At 48.0% G+C, this 24,596-nt stretch overlaps 1 protein-coding gene across 1 annotated transcript in view; it reads left to right on the top strand.

Moving 5' to 3' along the window:
* nxf1b (nuclear RNA export factor 1b) overlaps positions 1 to 24,596 on the top strand; it is a 75,101-nt gene that overhangs the window by 5,402 nt on the left and 45,103 nt on the right. Inside the window, exon 3 of the mRNA XM_078205353.1 lies at positions 6,170 to 6,365. Within this exon, the coding sequence (XP_078061479.1) occupies positions 6,170 to 6,365 (196 nt within the window). The remainder of the gene's footprint in view (positions 1 to 6,169; positions 6,366 to 24,596) is intronic.

The following is a 24,596-nucleotide window of genomic DNA, read 5'->3' as shown; positions in this document are numbered from 1 at the left end:
AGGTTAACGTTCAGGTTCAGTTGGCAGTTAGAAAGGCAAATGCAATGTTAGCATTCATTTCGAGAGGGCTAGAATACAAGAGCAGGGATGTACTTCTGAGGCTGTATAAGGCTCTGGTCAGACCCCATTTGGATATTGTGAGCAGTTTTGGGCCCCGTATCTAAGGAAGGATGTGCTGGCCTTGGAGGGGGTCCAGAGGAGGTTCACAAGAATGATCCCAGGAATGAAGGGTTTGTCGTATGAGGAGCGTTTGAGGACTCTGGGACTGTACTCGATGGAGTTTAGAAGGATGAGGGGGGGGATCTAATTGAAACTTACAGAATACTGAGGGGCCCTGGATAGAGTGGACTTGGAGAGGATGTTTCCACTAGTGGGAGAGACTCGAACTCGAGGGCATAGCCTCAGTGAAGGGACGCTCCTTTAAAACTGAGATGAGGAGGAATTTCTTCAGCCAGAGTGTGGTGAATCTGTGGAACTCATTGCCACAGAGGGCTGTGGAGGCCAGGTCATTGAGTCTTTAAGACACAGTAAGTAGTCTCTCAACACCAGGTTAAAGTCCAACAGGGTTATTTGGTAGCACGAGCTTTCGGAGAGTTGCCCCTTCATCACTCACCTGATGAAGGGACAGTGCTCCAAGAGCTTGTGCTACCAAATAAACCTGTTGGACTTTAACCTGGCATTGTGAGACTACTTTCTGTGCCTACCCCAGTCCAACGCCAGCAACTCCACATCATGTCTTTAAGACAGAGATAGATAGGTTCTTGATCAATAAGGGGATCAAGGGATATGGGAAAAGGCAGGAGAATGGAGATGAGATTAATATCAGCCATGATTGAATGGCGGAGCAGACTCGATGGGCCGAGTGGCCTAAATCTGCTCCTGTATCTTATAGTCTTATCAAGAATAATTTGACAACCAGTCCAGGGACGATCTCTGGTGCTCAAAAACCTGGTCAAAGTGGTAGAATGTGAGGAGAATTAATTTTGAGGGAAGGACTGGTAGAGAGGCAAGAGCGGTATGGGGAGGGAATTCCAGAGCTTAGGGCCCCAGGCAGCTGAAGACGTGGCCGCCAATGGCTTGGTGGTTAACATCAGAGTGCGCAAGAGGCCAGAATAGGAGGAGCGCAGAGATCTTGGGAGGGTTGTGGGCTGGAGGAAGTTACAGAGGTTGGGAGTGATGTTGAAGTGTGGTCACTTGAGTGGGGGGTGGGGGGAATTGGCTGTGAAACTGTATCCCAGCAAAGCAGGAGGGAGAAGAGAATTGGCCAGATTACTAAACCATGCTTAAAGCTTTGGAGAGAGTGCAGAGGAGGTTTACCAGGATGTTGCCTGGTATGGAAGGGCTTAGTTATGAGGAGAGATTGGGTAAACTGGAGTTGTTCTCACTGGAAAGACGGAGGATGAGGGGTGACCTAATAGAGGTGTATTAAATTATGAAAGGCATAGATAGGGTGAACGGTGGGAAGCTTTTTCCCAGGTCGGTGGTGACGTTCACGAGGGGTCATAGGTTCAAGGTGAGGCGGGGGGAGGTTTAACACGGATATCAGAAGGATGTATTTTACACAGAGGGTGGTGGGGGTCTGGAATGCGCTGCCGGGCAAGGTGGTGGAGGCAGACACACTGGGAACGTTTAAGACTTATCTAGATAGCCACATGAACGGAGTGGGAATGGAGGGATACAAAAGAATGGTCTAGTTTGGACCAGGGAGCGGCGCGGGCTTGGAGGGCCGAAGGGCCTGTTCCTGTGCTGTATTGTTCTTTGTTCTTAAAGCCCAAACTCTAATCAAACCACAGCTCCCAGCTGTACATAACCCGGCGTTTCACTATTGGAGGAATATTGCTATATATTTTGGCATGTGGTCTTTAAACAAAACCGCTGGCACAGTTGGTGAAATACTGTTGCTCTCAAACTGAGGGGCAGGCCTTTTCTGTTCAGAGTCTTTCAGCTTTCACACTGGGCCAGGCCCAGCTTTAAGGAATGAAATGTTTTTCTTGCTCTTGCGGTTATTGTTAAGTGGTATGTTCAAAGACACTCTGGTCCCTTTTATAGGACACCAGAGTTTGTTTTGCTTCAGTTTTGTCCCTGCTGAGGCAATGCTGGAGCGCTTGCTCCTTCATCCCAGCCCTTTACTCCATTGTCCACCCTTCCTCTTGAGTCTAGGCAGCAGCTGTTGACAAGTTATTCATCTGTGGGGGCGGCTATCACTAAGACATGCCAAACCTTGCCTTGTACCCGTTGACACCCTTCCAATGTTGTTTTAGTTTATTTATTGGTGTCACAAGTGGGCTTACGTTATTAACACTGCAATGAAGCTACTGTGAAATCCCCCTAGTCGCCACACCCCGACGCCTGTTCGGGTAACACTGAGGGAGAATTTAGCACCCTAACCAGCACGCCTTTCAAACTGTGGGAGGAAACCAGAGTACCTGGAGGAAACCCACGCAGACACGGCGGGGGGCGGGAGGCGGGGGGGGGGGGGGGGGGGGGACGTGCAGACTCCACACAGACAGTGACCCGAGGCCGGAATCGAACCCGGGTCCCTGGCAGTGTGAGGCAGCAGTGTTAGCCGCCGTGCCACCCCTGTGTGGTCCGTTAGACGGTAGTAAGGATTGCTGGCCGTTCTGTTCTCTCTTTCTCCATGAAGTTAATGGTTAGTAAGTGTGGCATTCTAACCGGTAGAATGTTTTCTGTGCAGTTGACTGGACTGCAGTGCCTTCCAGAGCTGTTTCTGTCGCAATCCTTCTCGCTCTCTCTTCATCTTCAAGGGGTTGCGGCAACTGTTTTGCAAATTGCGGTTAATTCTCATTGGCCCACTTGATGCAGGCACTGTGGAACCAGGTCACGAGTGCAAAAGTTCCCCGACTGACTTATCAGTCATGTTTACCTGTCTGAGCCAACAAACAATGGTTAGTGGTTAGGAAACTAACTGCTCCTGATTCGGGGCGACACAGTGATTAACACTGCTGCCTCACAGCACCAGGGACGCAGGCTCGATTCCGGCCTCGGGTAACTGTCTGTGTGGAGTTTGCACGTTCTCCCCCCGTGTCTGCGTGGGTTTCCTCCGGGTGCTCCGGTTTCCTCCCACAGTCAAAAGATGTGCACGTCAGGTGGATTGGCCATGCTAAATTGTCCCTTAGTGTCCAAAGATGTGCAGGTTTGGTGGATTGGCCATGCTAAATTGCCCCTTAGTGTCCAAAGATGTGCAGGTTAGGTGGATTGGCCATGCTAAATTGCCCCTTATTGTCCAGAGATGTGCAGGTTTGGTGGGGATTGGCCATGCTAAATTGTCCTTAAATGTCAGGGGGACTAGCACGGTAAATGCGTGAGGTTACGGGGATAGGGCCTGGGTGGGATTGGTGTCGGTGCAGGCTCGATGGGCCGAATGGCCTCCTTCCGCAAAGTAGGAATTCTATGATTCCGCCTTGCAATCTCTGCTGGAAAGCTGCATTTCTGGATGTTGCGTGAGATCAGGAGTGTGTCCACAGCTCAACAGCAGGTATTCACAGCAGCAACTTGCAGTTGTTGAGTTATAAGTTAGCTGTAGCAAAACACCAGACCTGAGAAACCTACATATCGAAAATTCTTCAGTAAAGAAAAGTTTACACTTGGCATGGCTCTTTTTATGACCTCCCTTCATACCTAAGCACTTGTAGCTAGTGACACATTTTCGAAATGCTGCTACAATTGCATTGTAGGGGAATGCACCAGCCAGTTTGTACAATGCAAACTGCAATGAGTTGATCTGTCAGTGATGTTGTGGAGGGAGGAATATTGACCGGAACGCGAATAGCTCGTGTTGTGGGTCTTTGATGTCAACCTGGCAAAGGTGGGACGTGGCTTTGGTTTAACATCTGGCTTGAAGAGTGGCATATTCAGCAGTGCAGCACCCCCTCGGTACTGCCCAGGTCATGTGTTTTGGGCCCTCATCCTGCAATGTTGTGGCACAGACGGATAGTGCACTCTGACTGACCACATGAAAGGCCCTCTGACTAGCTAATCTTGTGAATGTGTATCTGAAAGGAGCAAGATGCGTGGTTTTAATTTTGAGGGTTGACTTTAATAGAGATAATCGACTGGGGGGTAACTCCAAAGCCCACAATTTATACCAGTTGAAAAATCTTGGAAAATCTTTCAAAACCGTCAGTTCACTTCAAGCAGGTTTTTTTTCCCCTTTACTGTGACATCAGATAATGGGTGGCACAGTGACCACTGGATTCGATTCCCGGCTTGGGTCGCTGTCTGTGCAGAGTCTGCACATTCTCCCCGTGTCTGCGTGGGGTTTCCTCCGGGTGCTCCGGTTTCCCTCCCACAATCCAAAAGACGTGCTGGTTAGGGTGCATTGGCCGTGTTAAATTCTCCCTCAGTGTAACCCGAACAGGTGTGGCGACTGGGGGATTTTCACAGTAACTTCATTCCAATAAGCCTACTTGTGACACTAATAAATAAACTTTAAAGTTTAATGTCATCTTTTGATATCTGAATTGGTAGTTCCCATAAATATCTGGAATTAAGAATCTACTGATGACCATGAAACCATTGTCGATTGTCGGAAAAACTCACCTGGTTCACTAATGTCCTTTAGGGAAGGAAGTCTGCCATCCTTACCTGGTCTGGCCTACATGTGACTCCAGAGTTTTAGCAATGTGGTTGACTCTGAAATGGCCAAGTGTGACACTCAATCACTACTGCAGCGTTTCAAGAAGACAGCTCACCACCACCTTCTCACGGGCAATTAGGAATGGGCAATAAATGCTGGCCAGCCATGAATTAAAAAATAACTAAGTATAAAATACTCACACTAAATATAAGCTTTTCCTCTTGAAATGTCCCCACGTCTTTCTTCTGGCTGAAAGCGTCAGGAGACCCTGTGTAGCTGTTTTTATATAATATTTATATGAGATCCATCTGAACAATGCTAGTGTTTTTGTCAGACTCTTTCCAACCGCTAGCCTTAAACCCTGACGTTTTTTTCCATTAAGTCGCGACCTTCTGCATCAGATCAAGGTGCTGATGGTTGCTGATACTATCTTGGTTCTTTGCGTAGCTTGAAAGCAGCTTTGAACTAGCTGCTGGAACGCATGCAAAGTCCTTGGAGACACTGGCCCCTGCTGGGCCTTTCTGCAACACTCAAAACTGACCGTGAACCTTAGCCTGTGTCTCCCTTCATTGAGATCATTGCAGCTCAGCTCCGCCCTGTTCTCTCCTGATGGCGACGCAACATTTATTTCCCAGCATTCGGATGACAGGCCAAGAGCAGTGACCAGCCTGATTGTTCCATCCCTCAACCCAGAGAGAAGCACAGCTTCCAGTTGTAGAACCTACTACGCCGCCCCCCAGCTGAGGTTGGCTATTGAGTAAATTACTCATTTGGAAAGCCAGCGTGGACACAATGGGCCGAACGGCCTCCTTCTATGCTGTGATCATTCTGTGATTCTGAGCACAGGTAGAAACCAAGGCCCTGCCTTTTGGGACTGTCTGGCCGTCACTCAATGGGCCATCGTGGGAACTGCAAGTAAATGTATTTTCATTGAAACCCTACGGTGCAGGAGGAGGCCATTCCGTCCATCGAGCCTGCACTTGACGACAACAACCCCACTGAGGCCCTATCCCCGTAATCCCATTTATTTACCCTGCAAATTCCACTGACACAAAGGGGCAATTTAGCATGGCCAATCCACCTAACCCGCACATCTTTGGACACCAAGGGGCAATTTAGCATGGCCAATCCACCTAACCTGCACATCTTTGGACACCAAGGGGCAATTTAGCACGGCCAATGCACCTAACCAACACGTCTTTCGGAGTGTGGGAGGAAACCGGAGCACCCGGAAGAAACCTACGTAGACACGGGGAGAACATGCAGACTCCACACAGACAGTGACCCAAGCCGGGTATCGAACCCGGGTCCCTAGCGCTGTGAGGCAGCAGTGCTAACCCACTGTGCCACCCCTAAATGGATTTTAATCAATTATGTTTCAGGGTGTTGAAATTCTGACGTTTCCAAGCATTTTAGACGTTCTATTAATTTTTCAAACACTAAGGTAGCTGCTCCTAAAGTGACTTTAATTCGAAATCAGCTCAACCCTTCCTGTGACTAAGACTTTTTCATGGTCCTCCAGTCTGAGTTGTACTTATATTTTTTTTAACATTGAACTTTTTTTTCTTCCAGAACACGATGACCGAGTTGGGGGTGGTTTTCCCGTTCGGAAAAAGAAAGGGCGCGGCCCTTTCCGGGGGAAGATGTACAGCGAGGCAACTCACAAATCACGGATTCGAGGCGGCGGGGGGTCCAATCTCCGCGCACGGTTCGAAGATGAGGATGGCGACGTGACCATGAACGACCACGACTCGCCGAGGTCGCGATTGTGAGTAGCTGCCTGCAGAGCCTTCACGCTGTCAATGCCGATTCGGATAAGAGGAACTCTTTCCCCCCACTGAGTATGAACACCGGAAATGCTTCAGCTTTCAGAGTTAAACACGCGCAGAATTTAACGTGCGTTCTTTACCGTTTCTCCCCGCATGAAGACTGAGAAGCTGTGTTTTGTTGCTGGTGATTTCTCTTTGCGGTCGGATAGAGTCATAAAGCTTTACAGCACAGAGAGAAAGGCCCTTTGACCCATGCTATCGATTTGCTAGGAGGTTTGCGTAATCATTCGCAACTTCTAATGCGGTAACAAAGCAAAAATGGAAGCTAAAATTCCAATTCCGAAAAGAAAATCGATCTGTTATAAATGAATGATGCATCGTTGTTAATCCTGCGCTCCCCTCTCGTTCATTTACTCCCCTGCCCTGCTACCATACGTCATTCTGCGCACGTGCATCACAATTCCATTCACTCCTTTTTCCCCAGTTGTCTTCCCGTCTTTCCTGACCATCGGGTGTCACTCTTGCTTGGATATTGCGAACATTTAAATGGTCATTGGATAAACATATGGATGATATTGGAATAGTGTAGGTTAGATGGGCTTTAGATTGGTTTCACTGGTCGGAGCAACATCGAGGGCCGAAGGGCCTGTACTGCGCTGTAATGTTCTATATTGTATATGCAGCAAAAGTCTTAGACCATACTAACATAGGAGCAGAATTAGGCCACTCGGCCCATCGAGTCTGCTCCACCATTCAAGCTGTGAGGCACCACCCCCCCCCCCGCCCCACCTCCTCTGGACTTTTCCAAGGCCGGCACATCCTTCCTTGGATATGGGGCCCAAAACAGCTCAGAATTCTCCAAATGGGGTCTGACCAGAGCCTTCTACAGCCTCAGAAGTACATCCCTGCTCTTGTATTCTAGCCCTCTCAACATGAATGCTAACATTGCATTTGCCTTCCTAAGTGCCGACTGATCTTGCACGTTAACCTTGAGAGAATCTTGAACAAGGACTCCCAAGTCCCTTTGTGCTTCTGATTTCCTCGACATTTTCCCATTTAGAAAATAGTCTATGCCTCCATTCTTGGCGGTTCTACCCTTTCCCACCAAAGATGCTAGGTGGGGGTGTCAAGCTAAGCCCAAACCTGTCCTCCCCTGTACCTTACCCAGGGCCTCTACCCCACCCTATCCCCGTAACTCCACACATTTGCCATGGCTATTCCATCTTGGGACACTAAGGGCCTACTGGCTGTTTCCAAAAAGGCACACTGCAGACATCCAGACTGCTATTGTTCCTTCCATAGGGATGCTAGTTAATATCCTCCTATTCTTGTGTACCTTGGCAGAGTCTGGGGAGCAAACTCTGGGACCACCTTTCACTTCAAAATTAAGACCGTAAGAAATAGGTACACAGGCAGACCATTCAGCCCTTAGCATGAGGCCAGTGGAAATGGGGAGCATTCTTTCACCTGCCGAGTGGGAATCTGGAACTCCTAAGGGAGCTGTGACAATTGAAATTTCCACAATTTGAGGGTAATAGCAAAAGGTATCCTGACATCCAGAGCAACGGCAGCTAAATTAATAGGGGCGGCACGGTGGTTAACACTGCTGCCTCACAGCTCTAGTAACCTGGGTTCGATTCCCGGCTTGGGTCACTGTCTGTGTGGAGTCTGCACGTTCTCCCCGTGTCTGCGTGGGTTTCCTCCGGGTGCTCCGGTTTCCTCCCTCACTCCAAAAGATGTGCAGATTAGGTTGATTAGGCCATGCTAAATTGCCCCTCAGTGTCCCTGGATGCGTAGGTTAGAGGGATTAGCGGGGTAAATATGTGGGGTTACGGGGATAGGGCCTGGGTGGCATTGTGCAGACTCGGTGGGCCAAATGGCCTCCTTCTGCACCGTGGTAAATGGAGCCAGAAAGGGGCAACATTCCCGAGGGGCTGCATGGCCTACTCCCGTCCCTGATCTGTCTGCTTGGGCAGCAGTGCCTGTAGAATCCGTTTACTCTGGTGGATTTCCGATAGGGAGAGAGCTTTACCTTGCTGCTACCAAATGCAGGCCGCTGTCGACACCACGGCCAAAAAGGAAATGTAGCATCAAACCTCCGTGTCATTTCCGCAAAGATTGTCCAGCTCAATGCCAGCTCTTCAATTATTAGATAGTTTTGCCCACATTGCATCTGTAATGGAAGCGCGCACGCTGACTGGTATGCAAGGGCAAAGCCATTCCAAAACCTTCCCCGACTTCCAGACTGTTGTGCTAATAATAATTTGGAATGAGGGTTGATTCTGATAGCGTGAGATTGTTGGTAAGGAGGTGCTAATGTGAGCAGATAGCATGTTAGATAAACTGATAAAGGGAACAATGGAAGATTAGGTGAGTAAGGAGAGAATCACGACTGACTCATCAGTGCAGCACAACTTTGGAGATTGCTGACTTGGTAGAAAACGTGAACAATTTAACAGCAGCCATAATTCGAAGGATTTTGCCAAATCAGCGATTCCATTCTAAGATGTTCATGCACAAATGCTGAGGGTTGGCCTGAGTTACTGGGCATCTTTCTCACGAGAAACCTTGTTTCGAGATCATTTAGGAGGGCGTTGGCGAACATATTTCGCAAATTCACCCGAGCACTTCCATTTGCCAAAGCCCGGATGGGGACGCTCTTTGTGCCGCTATTAGTTCGAGATTATCTGAAAATTGTCGAACAGTTATAGCTCAAAAAGGAGACCGTTTGGCCTATTTTCTCTGTACTGACAGGAAAAGGGCTCTCCTGGCAGTATCCTACTTTCCAGTTCGTGAACCATAGCCTGTAGGTCATACCAGTTCCCTGGTGTAACATCCCAGGGGGTTTTAAATGCGGTGAGGGTTTGATTTGATTTATCATCACATTTGGAAAAATATTGTTTCTTGCGCGCTATACAGACAAAGCATACCGTTTATAGAATACATAGGGGAGAAGGAAAGGAGAGGGTGCAGAATGTAGTGTCACAGTCATAGCTAGGGTGTAGGGAAAGATCAACTTAATATTTGATTTATTATTGTCATATGTGCTGGGATATGGTGAAAAGTATTGTTTCCTGCGCGCTATACAGACAAAGCGGCAAGGTGGCACAGTGGTTAGCACTGCTGCTTCACAGTGCCAGGGACCCGGGTTCGATTCCTGGCTTGGGTGACTGTCTGTGCGGAGTCTGCACGTTATCCCCATGTCTGCGTGGGTTTCCTCCGGGTGCTCCGGTTTTCCTCCCACTGTCTGAAAGACGTGCTGGTTAGGGTGCATTGATCTGAACAGGCGCCGGAGTGTGGCGACTAGGGGAATTTCACAGTAACTTCATTGCAGTGCAAGCCTTACTTGTGACTAATAAATAAACTTTACTTTACAAAGCATACAATTCATAGAGTATATCGGGGAGAAGGAAAGGAGAGGGAGCAGAATATAGTGTTACTGTCATAGCTAGGGTGTAGAGAAAGATCCAAGAGCATGATGAGAGAGTTAGAATACAGTTCTAAGAGGATAGAATTAGAGGGTGTGCTGGGGAGAGCTTGCAGGAGGTTGCCTCGCTCCGGTGCCACCTTGAATCTTTGTTTCTGCCTTCGCTACTGTAAAAAAACAAATGGGAGAGAAAAGTCTGACTGCTCAAACTGCAGGGTCAGAGAGTCACAGAGGTTTACAGCATGGAAACAGGCCCTTCGGCCCAACTTGTCCATGACACCCTTTTTTCTAAACCCCTAAGCTAATCCAAATTGCCCACATTTGGCCCATATCCCTCTCTACCCATCGTACCCATGTAACTGTCTAAATGCTTTTAAAAAGACAAAATTGTACCCACCTCTACTACTACCTCTGGCAGCTTGTTCCAGACACTCACCACCCTCTGTGTGAAAAAATTGCCCCTCTGGACACTTTTGTATCTCTCCCCTCTCACCTTAAACCTGTGCCCTCTAGTTTTAGACTCCCCTACCTTTGGGAAAAGATATTGACTATCTAGCTGATCTGTGCCCCTCATTATTTCATAGACCTCTATAAGATCATCCCCCAGCCCCCTACGCTCCAGAGAAAAAAGTCCCAGTCTATCCAACCGCTCCTTATAACTCAAACCATCAAGTCCCGGTAGCATCCGAGTAAATCTTTTCTGCACTCTTTCTAGTTTAACAATATCCTTTCTATAATAGGGTGACCAGAACTGTACACAATATTCCAAGCGTGACCTTACCAATGTCTTGTACAACTTCAACAAGACGTCCCAACTCCTGTATTAAATGTTCTTTCTGACCAATGAAACCAAGCATGCCGAATGCCGCCTTCACCACTCTGTCCATCTGTGACTCCACTTTCAAGGAGCTATGAACATGTACCCCTAGATCTCTTTGTTCTATAACTCTCCCCAACGCCCTACCATTAACTGAGTAAGTCCTGCCCTGGTTCAATCTACCAAAATGCATCACCTCGCATTTGTCTAAATTAAACTCCATCTGCCATTCGTCAGCCCACTGGCCCAATTGATCAAGATCCCGTTGCAATCCAAGATAACCTTCTTCACTGTTCACTACGCCACCAATCTTGATGTCATCTGCAAACTTACTAACCATGCCTCCTATATTGTCACCCAAATCATTAGTGTAAATGACAAATAACAGTGGACCCAGCACTGATCCCTGAGGCACACACAGCCTCCAGTTTGAAAAACAACCCTCGACAACCACAGAAGCCAATTTTGTATCCATTTAGATACCTCAGCCTAGATCCCGTGAGAGGAATCACCTTCGATAAAAGCAAAATAGTGCGGATGCTGGAATCTGAGAGAAAAACAGAAAATGCTGGAAAATCTCAGCAGGTCTGACAGCATCTGTGGGAGAGGGAATAGAGCCAACGTTTTGAGTCTGGATGACCCTTCGTCAGAGCAGAGGAATCACAATCTGCATTCCAGGTAAATCCTTGGCCGCGGGGATTCCATGTCCCAGCACTAGCTGAAGGCAGTGCAGATTCCCTGAAAGCCAATGCAGATTCCAAGCCATCAGGGAGACTGGAGACATGTGCTGCGAGTGGCAGTGTGGAGAACAAAATGGATCTGAGTGCCACTTTTGTGGATCACGGGTGTTTAATTACAGCCAGTCAGATGGGCTGTGAAGATGCTACCTTGATAGGTTCCTTGCCATTCTTTGTCATCTAAACAAAAGCTAGAAAGGTGAGCTCAAGCAGTCTGGTTCCCTCTCGCACAGATTCCCGGCCTCCATTGGCGGAGAGTGTTCTGGTACTAACCCATTTCCATGTTCTCTTCGATTTGATGCTTCAGAAGGCAAAGGCTGGCGTGACAGGAGGTATGCACGTAAGCTCCCAAACAGGTGGCAGTCTCCTCAACCCGCGATTACCAGTACGTGCCACAGAAAAGCTCATCACGGAGCTTCTGCCTGCTGTCTATTGCGTCCATGAAGAAGCAAACAGGGTCTTGATCTGGTAGTGGCTCAAGTCCCAAAGTCAGTGCTGAGAACGTGGTGCAAAAAACAGAAAATGCTGGAAAATCTCAGCTGGTCTGACAGCACCTGTGGAGAGAGAATAGAGCCAACATCGCGAGTCTGGATGACCGTTCATCAGTTCAGACAAAGAGCCATCCAGACTTGCAGTGTTGGCTCTATTCACTATCGTTTCACCTCCACTCACATTGTCTGTATCTTTAAGACCTGGCTGGCTGTAGAGATTCGCATTCTAATCAGTATTCTGTAACTTGATTTTGTGTCTCTGTGCCCTGTTTGAGAGCAGATTTCCACTCCATCTGACGAAGGAGCAGCGCTCCAAAAGCTAATGGCATTTGCTACCAAATAAACCTGTTGGACTTTAACCTGGTGTTGTTAAAACTCTTACTCTATTCACTATCCACAGATGCTGTCAAACCTGCTGATTTTCCAGCATATTGTTTCACATCCCATATCCACAGTATTTTACCTTCAGCCGAGAGCTCGGCAGGACGGGAAGAGCTTGTCAATGAACCATGGCCCCACACATGATGGTTTGAGCGTCAAGATGCGACACTTGTAAAATTGTAGCTATCCACAGAACAATGACGGGATTTGGACCATAGAGATTATCTCCCACGTGCCTCCTGCTCAATGATTAAGGAGCTTAAGGAAACCGGATTGAATGAGGGAGACTGTTTTACAATCTGTATTGTGACAGCCTACTCACAAATTTTAATTCACAGCAAATTTGTTAACTCGTGCCACCTTATTTACAATGTCCCAGTGACTGTCCTCCGTGTGAAGTGTTTTAGGAGACTCTCTACATTCCAGTTGCTTTGCTGGTGTTCAGCATGGTGTGTTACCATGTTTTCAGTGATGTTTGGGTTACTGACATTGTGGGAGCATCTGCTGGATTCAATTAGGCTCATGCTAGTTTCCAGCCTGTGTGTCATCTGCTTGCTGCAAGCTGAAACCGTTCTTGTCCAGAGCGACCAAATCATTCCGACGGACGTAGCCGGCTAATGGGAATTGTCATCTTTAGCTTCAAGGCAAAGTAACTGTCTAGAGTGCTGTGGACTGCGACGTTTACCACAAGCCTTTCGTCTGTAAACGAGCTTAAGATCTCCTTGGTTATAAACATGCACAGCTCTTCACTTTACTGATATCACCCAGATTGAACCCTCACGTCCAGGCGGGAACCCTCACCACATTAGAGGAGCGTTTAGATGATCGCTTGAAACGCCGCAGCATGCAAGGCTACGGACCAAGTGCTGGAACGTGGGATTAGAATAACAGGTGCTTGATGGTGGGCGCAGACACGATGGGCTGAAGGGCCTCTTTCTGTGCTGTAAAACTCTGACTGAGTTGAAGCAAGCCTGAAAATATTGACGGGAATCTGACTACTTGAGAAACCCTTGCTCTGCTTTTCACCCCGTGTTCCTCAGCAGCAATATCTCCCAGTGAGAGAGTACAATTCAAAGAGTTCTGACGCACGGTCACCCTGACTCGAAACATTAGCTCTGTTCTCTCTCCACAGATGCTGTCGGACCTACTGAGGTCTTCTAGCACTCTGGTCCAATTTGTTTCCTGTGCCTAAACTCCGTGCGGTCTACATTGTCCCTTGTGAACGCCACTGTTCGCTAGCCCTGCTGACTCTCAGTTGGTCTGTTGAACATAAAGTGGAATTGAGGGGGTCTTTTTCTTTTTGTCTGGACTAGCTACTTGACAGATAAATGCAATGAACCGTCCATGGGGCCAGAATTCCTGATAACTCCGCTCTTATGTACTTTGACAGTAAAGTCATCCATCAGTTGTGTGAATGAACTGCTAAGACACATTAAGTAAGCGTGGTTAACTCAGCACTGATTTAGAATCACTGTCACAAACAAAAGAATGTATGGTGACCGTGTATTACTGCAGGGTGTATGTAAACACTCGCCTGTATTTGTTTAACTCTTCATGCTAGCCAGATGTCCGATGTTATTTGGTCTCTTTTCTATCCTTTTACTTTCAAGCCTTGCAGGCAATGCTCAGGAAACACCTTTAATTTCCCTCGTATTCACCTGGAATTTTATTGAAGTGTAAAAATAATTCCCAGCTCAGTGTTCGCTCACCACTCGAGCGAACGATCACTGGCTCAAGGCTTTTGTGCACAGTATGATTCCGAGATGATCGGTGAGCCCTCCTGATGTCTTGGCCATCGTCCCTCCCTCAACCAGTGTCTCATGGGATGGCAGATCTGCCACGGGAACGACGGAGGTTGAGGGGCGACCTGATAGAAGTCTACAAGATTATGAGAAGCATGGACAGAGTGGATAGTCAGGAGCTTTTTCCCCAGGGTGGAAGAGTCAATTACGAGGGGGCAAAGGTTTAAGGGAGATGTACGAGGCAAGTTTTTTACACGGAGGGTGGTGGGTGCCAAGAACTCACTGCCGGGGGAGGCAGTGGAAGCGGATACTACAGTGACTTTTAAGGGGCATCTTGACAAATATATGAATAGGATGGGAATAGAGGGATATGGTCCCCGGAAGGGTAGGGGGTTTTAGTTCAGTCGGACAGCATGGTCGGTGCAGGCTTGGAGGGCCATAGGGCCTGTTCCTGTGCTGTAATTTTCTTTGTTCTTTACATGAGGAGAGACTAAGTGGGTTAGGATTATATTTGCTGGAGTTTAGAAGAGTGAGAGGGGATCTCATAGAAACTTATAAAATTTAGAGTCATAGAATCCCTCCAGTGCACAAGGAGGCCATTCGGCCCATCGAGCCTGCACTGACAACCATCCCACCCAGGCCCTCTCCTGTAAACTCATATTTATCCTGCTAATCTCCCTGACAATAGGCAATTTTGCATGGACACTCAACCTAACCCTCACATCTTTGGAGTGTGGGAGGAAACCGGAGGACCCGGAGGAAACCCACGCAGACACGGGGAGAACGTGACCCGAGGCCGGAATTGAACCCGGGTCCCTGGCGCTGTGAGGCAGCAGTGCTAACCCACTGTGCCACTGTTCTGACAGGACAGGGTAGATTCAGAAAGAATGTTCCCGATGGTGGGGGGAGTCCAGAACTAGGGGGTCATAGTTTGAGGATAAGGGGGTAAACCTTTTAGGACTGAGGTAAGGAGAAATTTCTTCACCCAGAGAGTGGTGGAATGCACTCCCACAGAAAGTAGTTGAGGCCGAAATGTTGTGTGATTTCAGGAAGAAATTAGATATCGTTCTTGGGGCTAGAGGGATCCGGGGGGGGGGGAGCGGAATCAGGATATTGAATTCAATGATCAGCCATGATCAAAATGAATGGCGGAGCAGGCTAGAAGGGCTGAATGGACGACTGCTGCTTCTAGTTTCTATGTAACTAAAGAAATGTTTAACTACTCGTTCATCCCATTTGTGTTTGTGGAGTCGTTCTGAGCAGGATAGGTGGTGTTTTCTTGCGTAACAGTAGCTGCTCTTCAGATGTAGCCATTTGTGTTTGGTGTTTTACTATGGGTTTTTTCAAATTGATTTGTTCATGGAATCTGGCCTTTACCAGGGAAACGGTGAGGGAGTGGGACTAACTGACCTGCCTTTGCAAAGAGCTGGCATGGACTCGAATGGCCTCCTTGCTGTGCTGTCACCACTCTCTGACTCTCTTGACAGATTTGAAGGAGAGAGGTACAGTACCTGAAGGCTGATAACGACTACCATGGGGAACAGGAGACTTGGACGTTCAGCAGTTTAGCACAGGAGAAGAATAGGGTGGGAGGAGGTGGGTCTGATTGTCGAGGGGAGATGGAAGGGAAACTAGAGAAAGATGCGATTCTGAATGTCGGAAGCATATTACTGTCTTTTGAGGAGGTGCTGTTCCCATTGCTGGTGTAACTGTCGCTTTTCTTTGTCATCTGTTTTACACAAACAGCGGACAAAACAGATCAGGAAGCAGACAGGTCGGCCAATGATTAAAGTCCAATATTCTTGTAAAAGGGACTTTTATCAAGCTTACAGTTTGTATACAAAGTATAGCCAAATGCAGAACCGATCACTGATATTGGAAAGCCTCTGTGGCATGTTGATCGGATTCGAGCTATTTGGCTCATAAACCACACCCTGTACCACATGAGTTATCTGATATAAAGCCACAGTGCTGCTCCCTCAAATAGTTCCTCTTTTCTTCAAGCACTTCATTTCTTTGGCTTGCAGTAGAAAATTAATTCCGGATTGTAATCAGTCTTTGAGTGACAGTATTTTGCTCCGTTCTTTCCGTGGTACCGTCAGTTTGTGTGTTCTCCTTGCTATCTCGTCGAACAGTAGATTGAACCTGTTATTTATCCAGTAAATCCCCATGATCTCTTTACGACCTCTGGCGTCCGACCCCCTTAACCTTGACAATGCCAATGAAAGAGAAAAGCCCCCATTGCTCAAGCTGAGCATCTTGTATAAGATTTTTAGAGAGGGCACGGTGGTTAGCACCAGGGAACCCGGTTCAATTCCAGCCTGGGGTCACTGTCTGTGCAGAGTCTGCAAGTTCTCCCTGTGTCTGCGTGGGTTTCCTCCGGGTGCTCCGGTTCCCTCCCATAGTCCAAAGATGTGCAGGTTAGGTGGATTGGCCATGCTAAATTGCCCCTTAGTGTTAGCAGGGTAAATACGTAGGGGCAGCGCGCACACGCAATTACTCATAGAATCTTACAGCACAGGAGGCCATTCAGCCCATCATAGCTGTACCAGCTCCTGAAAGAGCTACCCAGCTAGTCCAAATAGACCATCAAATACTCCTCTCAGGAATACTCCCGAATCGTAATCTGTTATAAAAAGCAGCTGCCACACAACCGTCAAAAGCTTTAAATTTGGTGTTTTTAATTTTGAGGAAGGAGAGGCCGGGGCTTGATATCTTTCACAAACTGAGGAAGTTAACTGAGGAACTGCCGAGTGCCCAGCATTGAGGGGAAAGGAAACAAACAAGATTAGGCTCGTGTAGAGGAAGCTGCATTAAACAGTAACTAGGTCTTGCTGTTCAAAAATAGCCTTTCCTCGCTCCTGACGCTGTGGAATCCTCCACATCTGCTCACAGAGCAGCAGATTGTTGTCTTTGAGAGCGTTACTGGGTCCATTGTGCGACACAAGTGAAGACAAGTTGACGTATTGCTGAGAACAGAGACGTATCGTCCAAGCTCTTCATCTCGTGCTCATCGGGACAAACACGAGTACCAAATCTCAACAACAATTGGTGCTGCAAGAGAAAGATTAGCCTCTGGCTGAGGTGTTGCAGTGTAGAAACCAGTGAGTCCACTGGAACCAGTAGAACCAGTGAGCAACAGGGTCCCGGGTATCCCAAAAGAGGCACAAAAGATGTCTTTTTGTTTGTGGACAACAGGTCCCTGTGTCTGAATCGTCCTGATGTGGAGATGCCGGCGTTGGACTGGGGTGGGCACAGTAAGAAGTCTCACAACACCAGGTTAAAGTCCAACAGGTTTATTTGGTACAATGAGCTTTCGGAGTGCTGCTCCTTCGTCAGGTGAGTCCATGCTTCATCACTCGCCTGATGAAGGAGCAGCGCTCCGAAAGCTTGTGGTACCAAATAAACCTGTGGGACTTTAACCTGGTGTTGGGAGACTTCTTGCTGTCCAAAGATGTGCAGGTTAGGTGGATTGGCCATGCTAAATTGCCCCTTGGTGTCCAAAGATGTGGAGATGCCGGCATTGGACTGGGGTGGGCACAGTAAGAAGTCTCACAACACCAGGTTAAAGTCCAACAGGTTTATTTGGTATCACGAGCTTTCGGAGCGCTGCTCCTTCATCAGGTGAGTCCATGCTTCTTCACTCACCTGACGAAGGAACAGCGCTCCGAAAGCTCGTTATACCAAATAAACCTGTTAGACTTTAACCTGGTGTTGGGAGACTTCTTACTCTAAATCCTCCATTTAATATGGAGTCCAAGGCTGTATTCCACACAGTATTCCAGGTGTAGTCTCACCTAAGCCCTGCACAATTGTAACTAGATTTCTTTAGTCTTGTACTCCTGGTTTATTTTATTTATTATTAGTGTCACACTCAACATTAGCAGGCTTACATTCACACTGCAATGAAGTTACTGCGAAAATCCCCCAATCGCCACACTCCAGCACCTGTTCGGGTACACGGGAATTTAACACGGCCAATGCACCTAACCAGCATGTCTTTCGGACTGTGGGAGGAAACCGGAGCACCCGGAGGAAACGCACGCAGACACGGGGAGAATGTGCAGACTCCACACACAGTGACCCAAGTTGGGAATCGAACCCTGGCACTGAGGCAGCAGAGCTAACCCACTGTGCTGCCCCGTCATCTGGCAGTAAAGGCAAACATGCTTTCCTAATTGCTTACTGGACCCGCATGCTAACTTTGTGTTCCTTGTACAAGTGCACGCAAGTCCCTCTGAACGTCAGCATTTGCAAGTTTCATGCCTTTTGAAAAGTATTCTGCCGAAACTGTTAAACCAGAACCCCACTTGTCCCCTCGAGAGCGACATACAAGTCCCGTCGTACTGTTGGGAGATGACCAGAGGAGTCTGTCCCGGGACAAGCCCTCAATCAACACCATACACATTATCACATTGCTGTTTGTTGGAGCTTATTGTGCAAGCTGGCTGGCACCTTTCCTGAATACACATCAGGAATATTTAATTAGCTCTCAAACACTCGGGAGCACCTTGACATAGTGAAAGGCACTATATAGACGTAAGTCGATCTTTTTCTTCAACCAATGCCACCGCAGACAGTTTGTCCGGTCATTCATCTCAATTGAGATAAAAGCAAAATACTGCGGATGCTGGAATCTGAAACGAAAACAGAAAATGCTGGAAAAGCTCAGCAGCTCTGACAGCATCTGTGGAGAGAGAATAGAGCCAATGTTTTGAGTCTAGATGACCCTTCGTCAGAACTTCGTCAGCTAGACTCGAAACGCTGGCTCTATTCTCTCCCCTACAGGCGTTGTCAGCCCTGCTGAGGTTTTCACAGTAAGAAGTTTAACAACACCAGGTTAAAGTCCAACAGGTTTATTTGGTAGCAAAAGCCACACAAGCTTTCGAGGCTCTGAGCCCCTTCTTCAGGTGAGTGGGAATTCTGTTCACAAACAGAACTTATAAGACACAGACTCAATTTACATGAGGTTTTCAAGCATATATCTCTCTTGCTGTGCTCGAACCGATTGTCGACTTTGCCACGACAGGTGACAATGCTTCGGAAACAGCAATTCACACCTTGTGAGCTACGTTGGGCTGTTCTGAGGGAGCCCAATGGTGCTAAATACAGCCAATCCCTTCTTGTCTAGTAGGTATTTACAGCACTGTGGTTCGATCAGATGCTAAGTAACGGCATGCCTTTTTCTAGTCGGAGGCAGAACAAACTTGGCTGCAAATGAAGTCAGTCACTGATCCCGAGCAATTATAATTGTCCTCTGCCACCAACCCACTATAAACAGGCGAATCCAACTCCATTGTAGCTATTTTAAGCAGTGGCTTTACAAGCACAGGTCAAGTTAGCAGCTAAGCATAGCTACATGGGGTTAGCCATAATCCAGACCCACGAGTTTACAGGTTGTGTGCAGGTACACAGCTTTGTGGAATGCTTTTTTTGTTGGCAGGCAGGGAGTGTTATATATGCAGCGTGTCCTCACCGCTGAACCTGCCCTGCCAGCTATGATCATTGCAAGTACAAACAGCTAAGGCCCCAGCAAACAACACACCCAGCCCCCTCAGCAATGTGGGAATAAACCCCAAGGCATTTTACAAAGTGTTGTTCAAGGGGAAAACCCGATCCAAAAGGGGAAGTGACTAAAAGCTAGGTTTTAAGAGTCTTTACAGATTTACAAAGAACAAAGAACAATAATACAGCACAGGAACAGGCCCTTCGGCCCTCCAAGCCTGCACCGCTAATGTGCCCAACTAGACCAAGGATGTTACCAGGACTGGAAGGTTTGAATTTTAAGGAGAGACTGAGACTTTTTCCCTCGAGTGTCGGAGGATGAGAGATGACCTTATAGAGGTTTATAAAATCAAGAGGGGCACAGATAAGCTGAATAGCCAAGGTCTTTTCCCCAGGGTAGGGGAGTCCAAAACTAGAGGGCATAGGTTTAAGGTGAGAGGGGAAAGATTTAAAAGGGGCCGGAGGGACAACTTTTTCACAGAGGGTGGTGCTTAAATGGAATGAGCTGCCAGAGGAGGTGGTGGAGGCGGGTACAATGACAACATTTAAAAAGCATTTGGAGAAGTACATGGATGGGAAAAGTTTAGAGGGATTTGGGCCAAACGCAGGCAAATGGGACTAGTTCAGGTTAGAAAACCTGATTGGCATGGACGAGTTGGGCCAAAGGGCCTGTTTCCATGCTGTATATCTCTACGACTCTAAAAGGAGGTGGCAAGGCAAAGAGCCGGAGAGGAAGTTCCAGAGTTTAAGGGTATGGCTGCCAGTGGCGGAGCAAAGGGAGTGAGAGACGTACAAGAAGTCAGAGGCTTGCACCGGTGGTGGGAAACACTGAATTGTGGACTCTGGGAGCCAGTGTACGTCAACAGAGCTGGATTTGGCACTTGGGTTAGGGAGATGGGCAGCAGAATTTAGCATGAGCTGAAATCTTTGCAGGTTGGAGAATGGAAGGCCAGCCAAAAGTACATTGACAAAGCGGGGATGAGGGTTTTACATGCACCGTTGATCCAATGAAGCTTACAAAATCTGACATTGAGCCATTAGGAGAAATGGAAACAGTCTGGTCAACACAGTTTGTTTCAACAAGTGTCTTAATAGAGGGGTGAGAGGTTCAGGGAATGAATTTCTCAGCCGAGGGCGGCACGGTAGCACAGTGGGTTAGCACTGCGGCCTCACGGCACCAGGGACCCGGGTTTGATTCCCGGCTTGGGTCGCTGTCTGTGCGGAGTCTGCGCGTTCTCCCTGTGTCTGCGTGTGTTTCCTCCAGGTGCTCAGGTTTCCTCCCACAGTCCGAAAGACATGCTAGTTAGGCGTGTTGACCATGCTAAATTTTCCCTCAGTGTACCTGAACAGACGACTCGGGGATTTTCACAGTAATTTCATTGCAGTGTTAATGTAAGCCTACTCATGACACTAATAAATAAATTAAACTGGTTAGCTGAAGGTATGGCCGTCAATGGTAGAGCAATTAAAATTGGGGGTGCGCAAGAGGCCAGCATGGGAAGAGTGCAGAGGGACTGAGACAGGAGGAGATCACAGAGAGGGGAAAGGCTATGGATGGATCTGAGAATGAGGATAAGAATTTCAAAATGGAGGCTTTGTTTGACTGGGGAGTCAAGGGAGGTCAGTGAGCAGAGTGGGTGGATACGCTTTGGTGTGAGTTAGGATATAAACAATGGGTTTTTGAATAATCTCAAATTTAGGGAGGGTAGAATGACGAGGCTGTCCGGGAGCATGTTGAAATAGAACAAAGGAAAGTCCAGCACAGGAACAGGCCCTTCGGCCCTCCAACCCCGTCCCGATCATGATGCCCAAACTAAAGTAAAAAAACCCTTCTGTCCTTACTCGGTCCGTATCTCTCTCTATTCCTTCCCTATTCATGGACCCATCCAGATGCCTCTTAAATGTTGCTCATGTGCCTGCTTCCACCACCTCCTCTGGCAGCGCCTTCCAGGCACCCACCACTCTCTGTGCAGCACTGAGGGAGCGCTGCATCGTCTTTTGACTGAGACGTTAAAGCCGGATTCAATTTACATTGCCTAGGAGTCTTACACTGAACCTGTACTAGCAGCACCGTTGCAGCAACATTAATCCAAACTGTTTACAGACATCCCTACCAACTGCAGCTTTCATTCACTCATGGGATGTGAACGTCTCTGGTAAGGGCAACATCCATTGCCCATTCTTAATGCCCCTGAGGTGGTGTTGGTGAGCCACATTCTCCAACTGCTGTTTTTCATTTGGTGTTGGTACGCCCACAGCGCTGTTGGGAAGGGAGAGCCAGGATTTTGATGCAGTGACAGTGAAGGAATGGCCGATTATAGTTCCAAGTCAGGGTAGTGTGAGACTTGGAGGTCGCTAACTTAGAAGGCACTCTTGAAGCAGCCTTGGTGAGTCGCCGTGCACCTTTTAGATGGTGCACACTGTGCGTCGGTGATGGAGGGAGTGAATATTGGAGGTTGTGGTAGTGGGTGCTGATCAAGGCGGCTCCTTATCTTTGATGATGATGAGCTTCTTGTTGGAGCCGCGCATGTCCAGACAAGTGGGCAGTATTCCATCACACTCCTGACTTGTGCCATGTAGATGGTGGCCAGGCTTTGCAGAGTCAGGGGGTGAGTTGCTTGCTGCAGAATTCCCAGCCTCTGACCTGACCTTGCGGCCAAAGTACTTAAATGGCCATTCTAGCTCTACTGCTCGTCAATGAGCTGCGTTGCCGGCACCTTACGATGGAAGGAAGATCATTGATGAAGCAGCATGATGGTTGGGCTGAGGATACTGCTCTGAGAAACTCCCACTGCCATCCCCTGGGACTGAGATGGCCAGCTTCCAACAAGTGTGACCATCTTCCTTTGTGCTAGGTATAACACCAACCAGTGGAGCCTTGTTCCTCAGACTGCCACTGATTTCAGTTTTGCGAGGGCTCCTTGATCCCACACTGGGTCAAATGCTGCCTTGATGTTAAGGGCAGTCACTCTCACCTCACCCTCTGGGATCCAGAATTGCTTTGACAGACAGGAAACAGAGTGTGGCAATAAATGGGTCTTTTGCCAAGTGGCAGGCAGTGACTGGTGGGGTGCCGCAGGGATCAGTGCTTGGAGCCCTTAGCTGTTCATGATGTATACGAGTGACCTGGATGAGGGAATCAAAATGTAATATTACCAAGTTTGCTGACAACACATAACTGGGCAGAATTGTGAGCTGTGAGGAGGATGCAAGGAGCTTCAAGTTAATTTAGACAAGTTGAGTGAATGGGCGGTGAATGGCAGATGAAGTACAGCATGGCTAAGTGTTGATGTACAAAGGGATCTGGGTGTCGTTGTACACCAGTCAGTGAAAGCGGAGAGGCAGGTGCAGCAAGCAGTTGGGAAGGCAAACGGGATGTTGGCCTTCATCGCAAGAGGATTTGAGTTCGGAAGTAGGGATGTCTTTCTGCAGTTATGCAGGGCCTTGGTGAGACCACAGCTGGAGTATTGCCTGCAGTTTCGACCTCCCTATCTAAAAAGGATAGACTTGCCTCTGAGGGAGTGCAGCAGAGGTTCACTCGGCTGATACCGGGGTTGGTGGCACTGTCCTATGAGGAGAGATTAGTTCAACTGGGCCTGTATTCACTGGAGTTTAGCAGGATGAGAGGATCTCTGATTGGAACGTATGGAATTCCAACTGGGCTGGACAGACTAGATGCGGGGAGGATGTTTTTTTTCCTGGTCGGGGAATTTCGAACCGGGAGGCACAGTCTCGGGATATGGGGGAGACCATTCAGGACTGAGATGAGGAGAAATTTCTTCAGTCGGTGTTGAACCTGTGCAATTCTCTACCACAGAAGGCTTTGAGGCCAAATCGCTGAACGTATTCACAGAATCCCAACAGTGCAGAAGGAGGCCATTCGGCCCATCAGCACTGCAACTGACACTTCAACACAGCATCCCACCCAGGCCCTGTCCCCGTAACCCGACATATTTACCCCAATAATCCCCCCAACCCACACATCTTTGGACACTTAAGGGGCAATTTAGCATGGCCGATCCACCTCACCACATCTTTGGACTGAGAGAGGAAACCCACGCAGACACGGGGAGAACGTGCAAACTCTACACCAACAGACACCCAAGGCCGGAATTGAACCCGGTTCCCTGGGTGCTGTGAGGCAGCAGTGCTAACCCACTGTGCCGCCCAAGAGAGAGAGAATTTTTTAGATGTTAATGGCATCAAGGGACATGGAGAGAGAGGGGAATATGGTGTTGCGATGATTGTATTGAAGGGTAGAGCAGGCTCAAAGCGCTGAATGGCCTTCTCCTAGTTTCTGAGTTGAAAGGAGACCCCATAAGACCATAAGACATAGGAGCGGAAGTAAGGCCATTCGGCCCATCGAGTCCACTCCACCATTCAATCATGGTTGATTTCAACTCCATTTACCTGCTCTCTCCCCATAGCCCTTAATTCCTCGAGAAATCAAGAATTTATCAATTTCTGTCTTGAAGACGCTCAACGTCTCGGCCTCCACAGCCCTCTGTGGCAATGAATTCCACAGACCCACCACTCTCTGGCTGAAGAAATTTCTCCTCATCTCTGTTCTAAAGTGACTCCCTTTTATTCTAAGGCTGTGCCCCCGCGTCCTAGTCTCCCCTGTTAATGGAAACAACTTCCCTACGTCCATCCTATCTAAGCCGTTCATTATCTTGTAAGTTTCTATCAGATCTCCCCTCAACCTCCTAAACTCCAATGAATATAATCCCACGATCCTCAGACGTTCATCGTATGTCAGGCCTACCATTCCTGGGATCATCCGTGTGAATCTCCGCTGGACCCCATTAACTGTATTGCTGATATAAAAATAATAAGAACATAAGAACTAGGAGCAGGAGTCATAGCTAAGATATATAAAAATATACCATTCGAGCGTGCATGTTTCAGCAGCTGCCTGCCAGTGTTCTGATCCTTACCTGTGTAATTGAAATTTAATCCAAGCAGCTTAGAGCTCTGCTCAAATGTTCCCGTCTTCTGAAGCATTCTGTATTCGTGTCAGGCCATTGTGATACAGTTAGCAATCTCCTGCTAAGTTTATTTGAAATGTTTAATCCTGCTTGTTGTGATTTTTGTTTTTCTCTCTCTCTCTCTTTTAAATCCCTCTTCTAA

This window comes from Mustelus asterias, unplaced genomic scaffold (assembly GCF_964213995.1).
Source record: "Mustelus asterias unplaced genomic scaffold, sMusAst1.hap1.1 HAP1_SCAFFOLD_685, whole genome shotgun sequence".
NCBI classification, from domain to species: Eukaryota; Metazoa; Chordata; class Chondrichthyes; order Carcharhiniformes; family Triakidae; genus Mustelus; species Mustelus asterias.
This window is presented reverse-complemented; position numbering and strand designations above follow the sequence as displayed.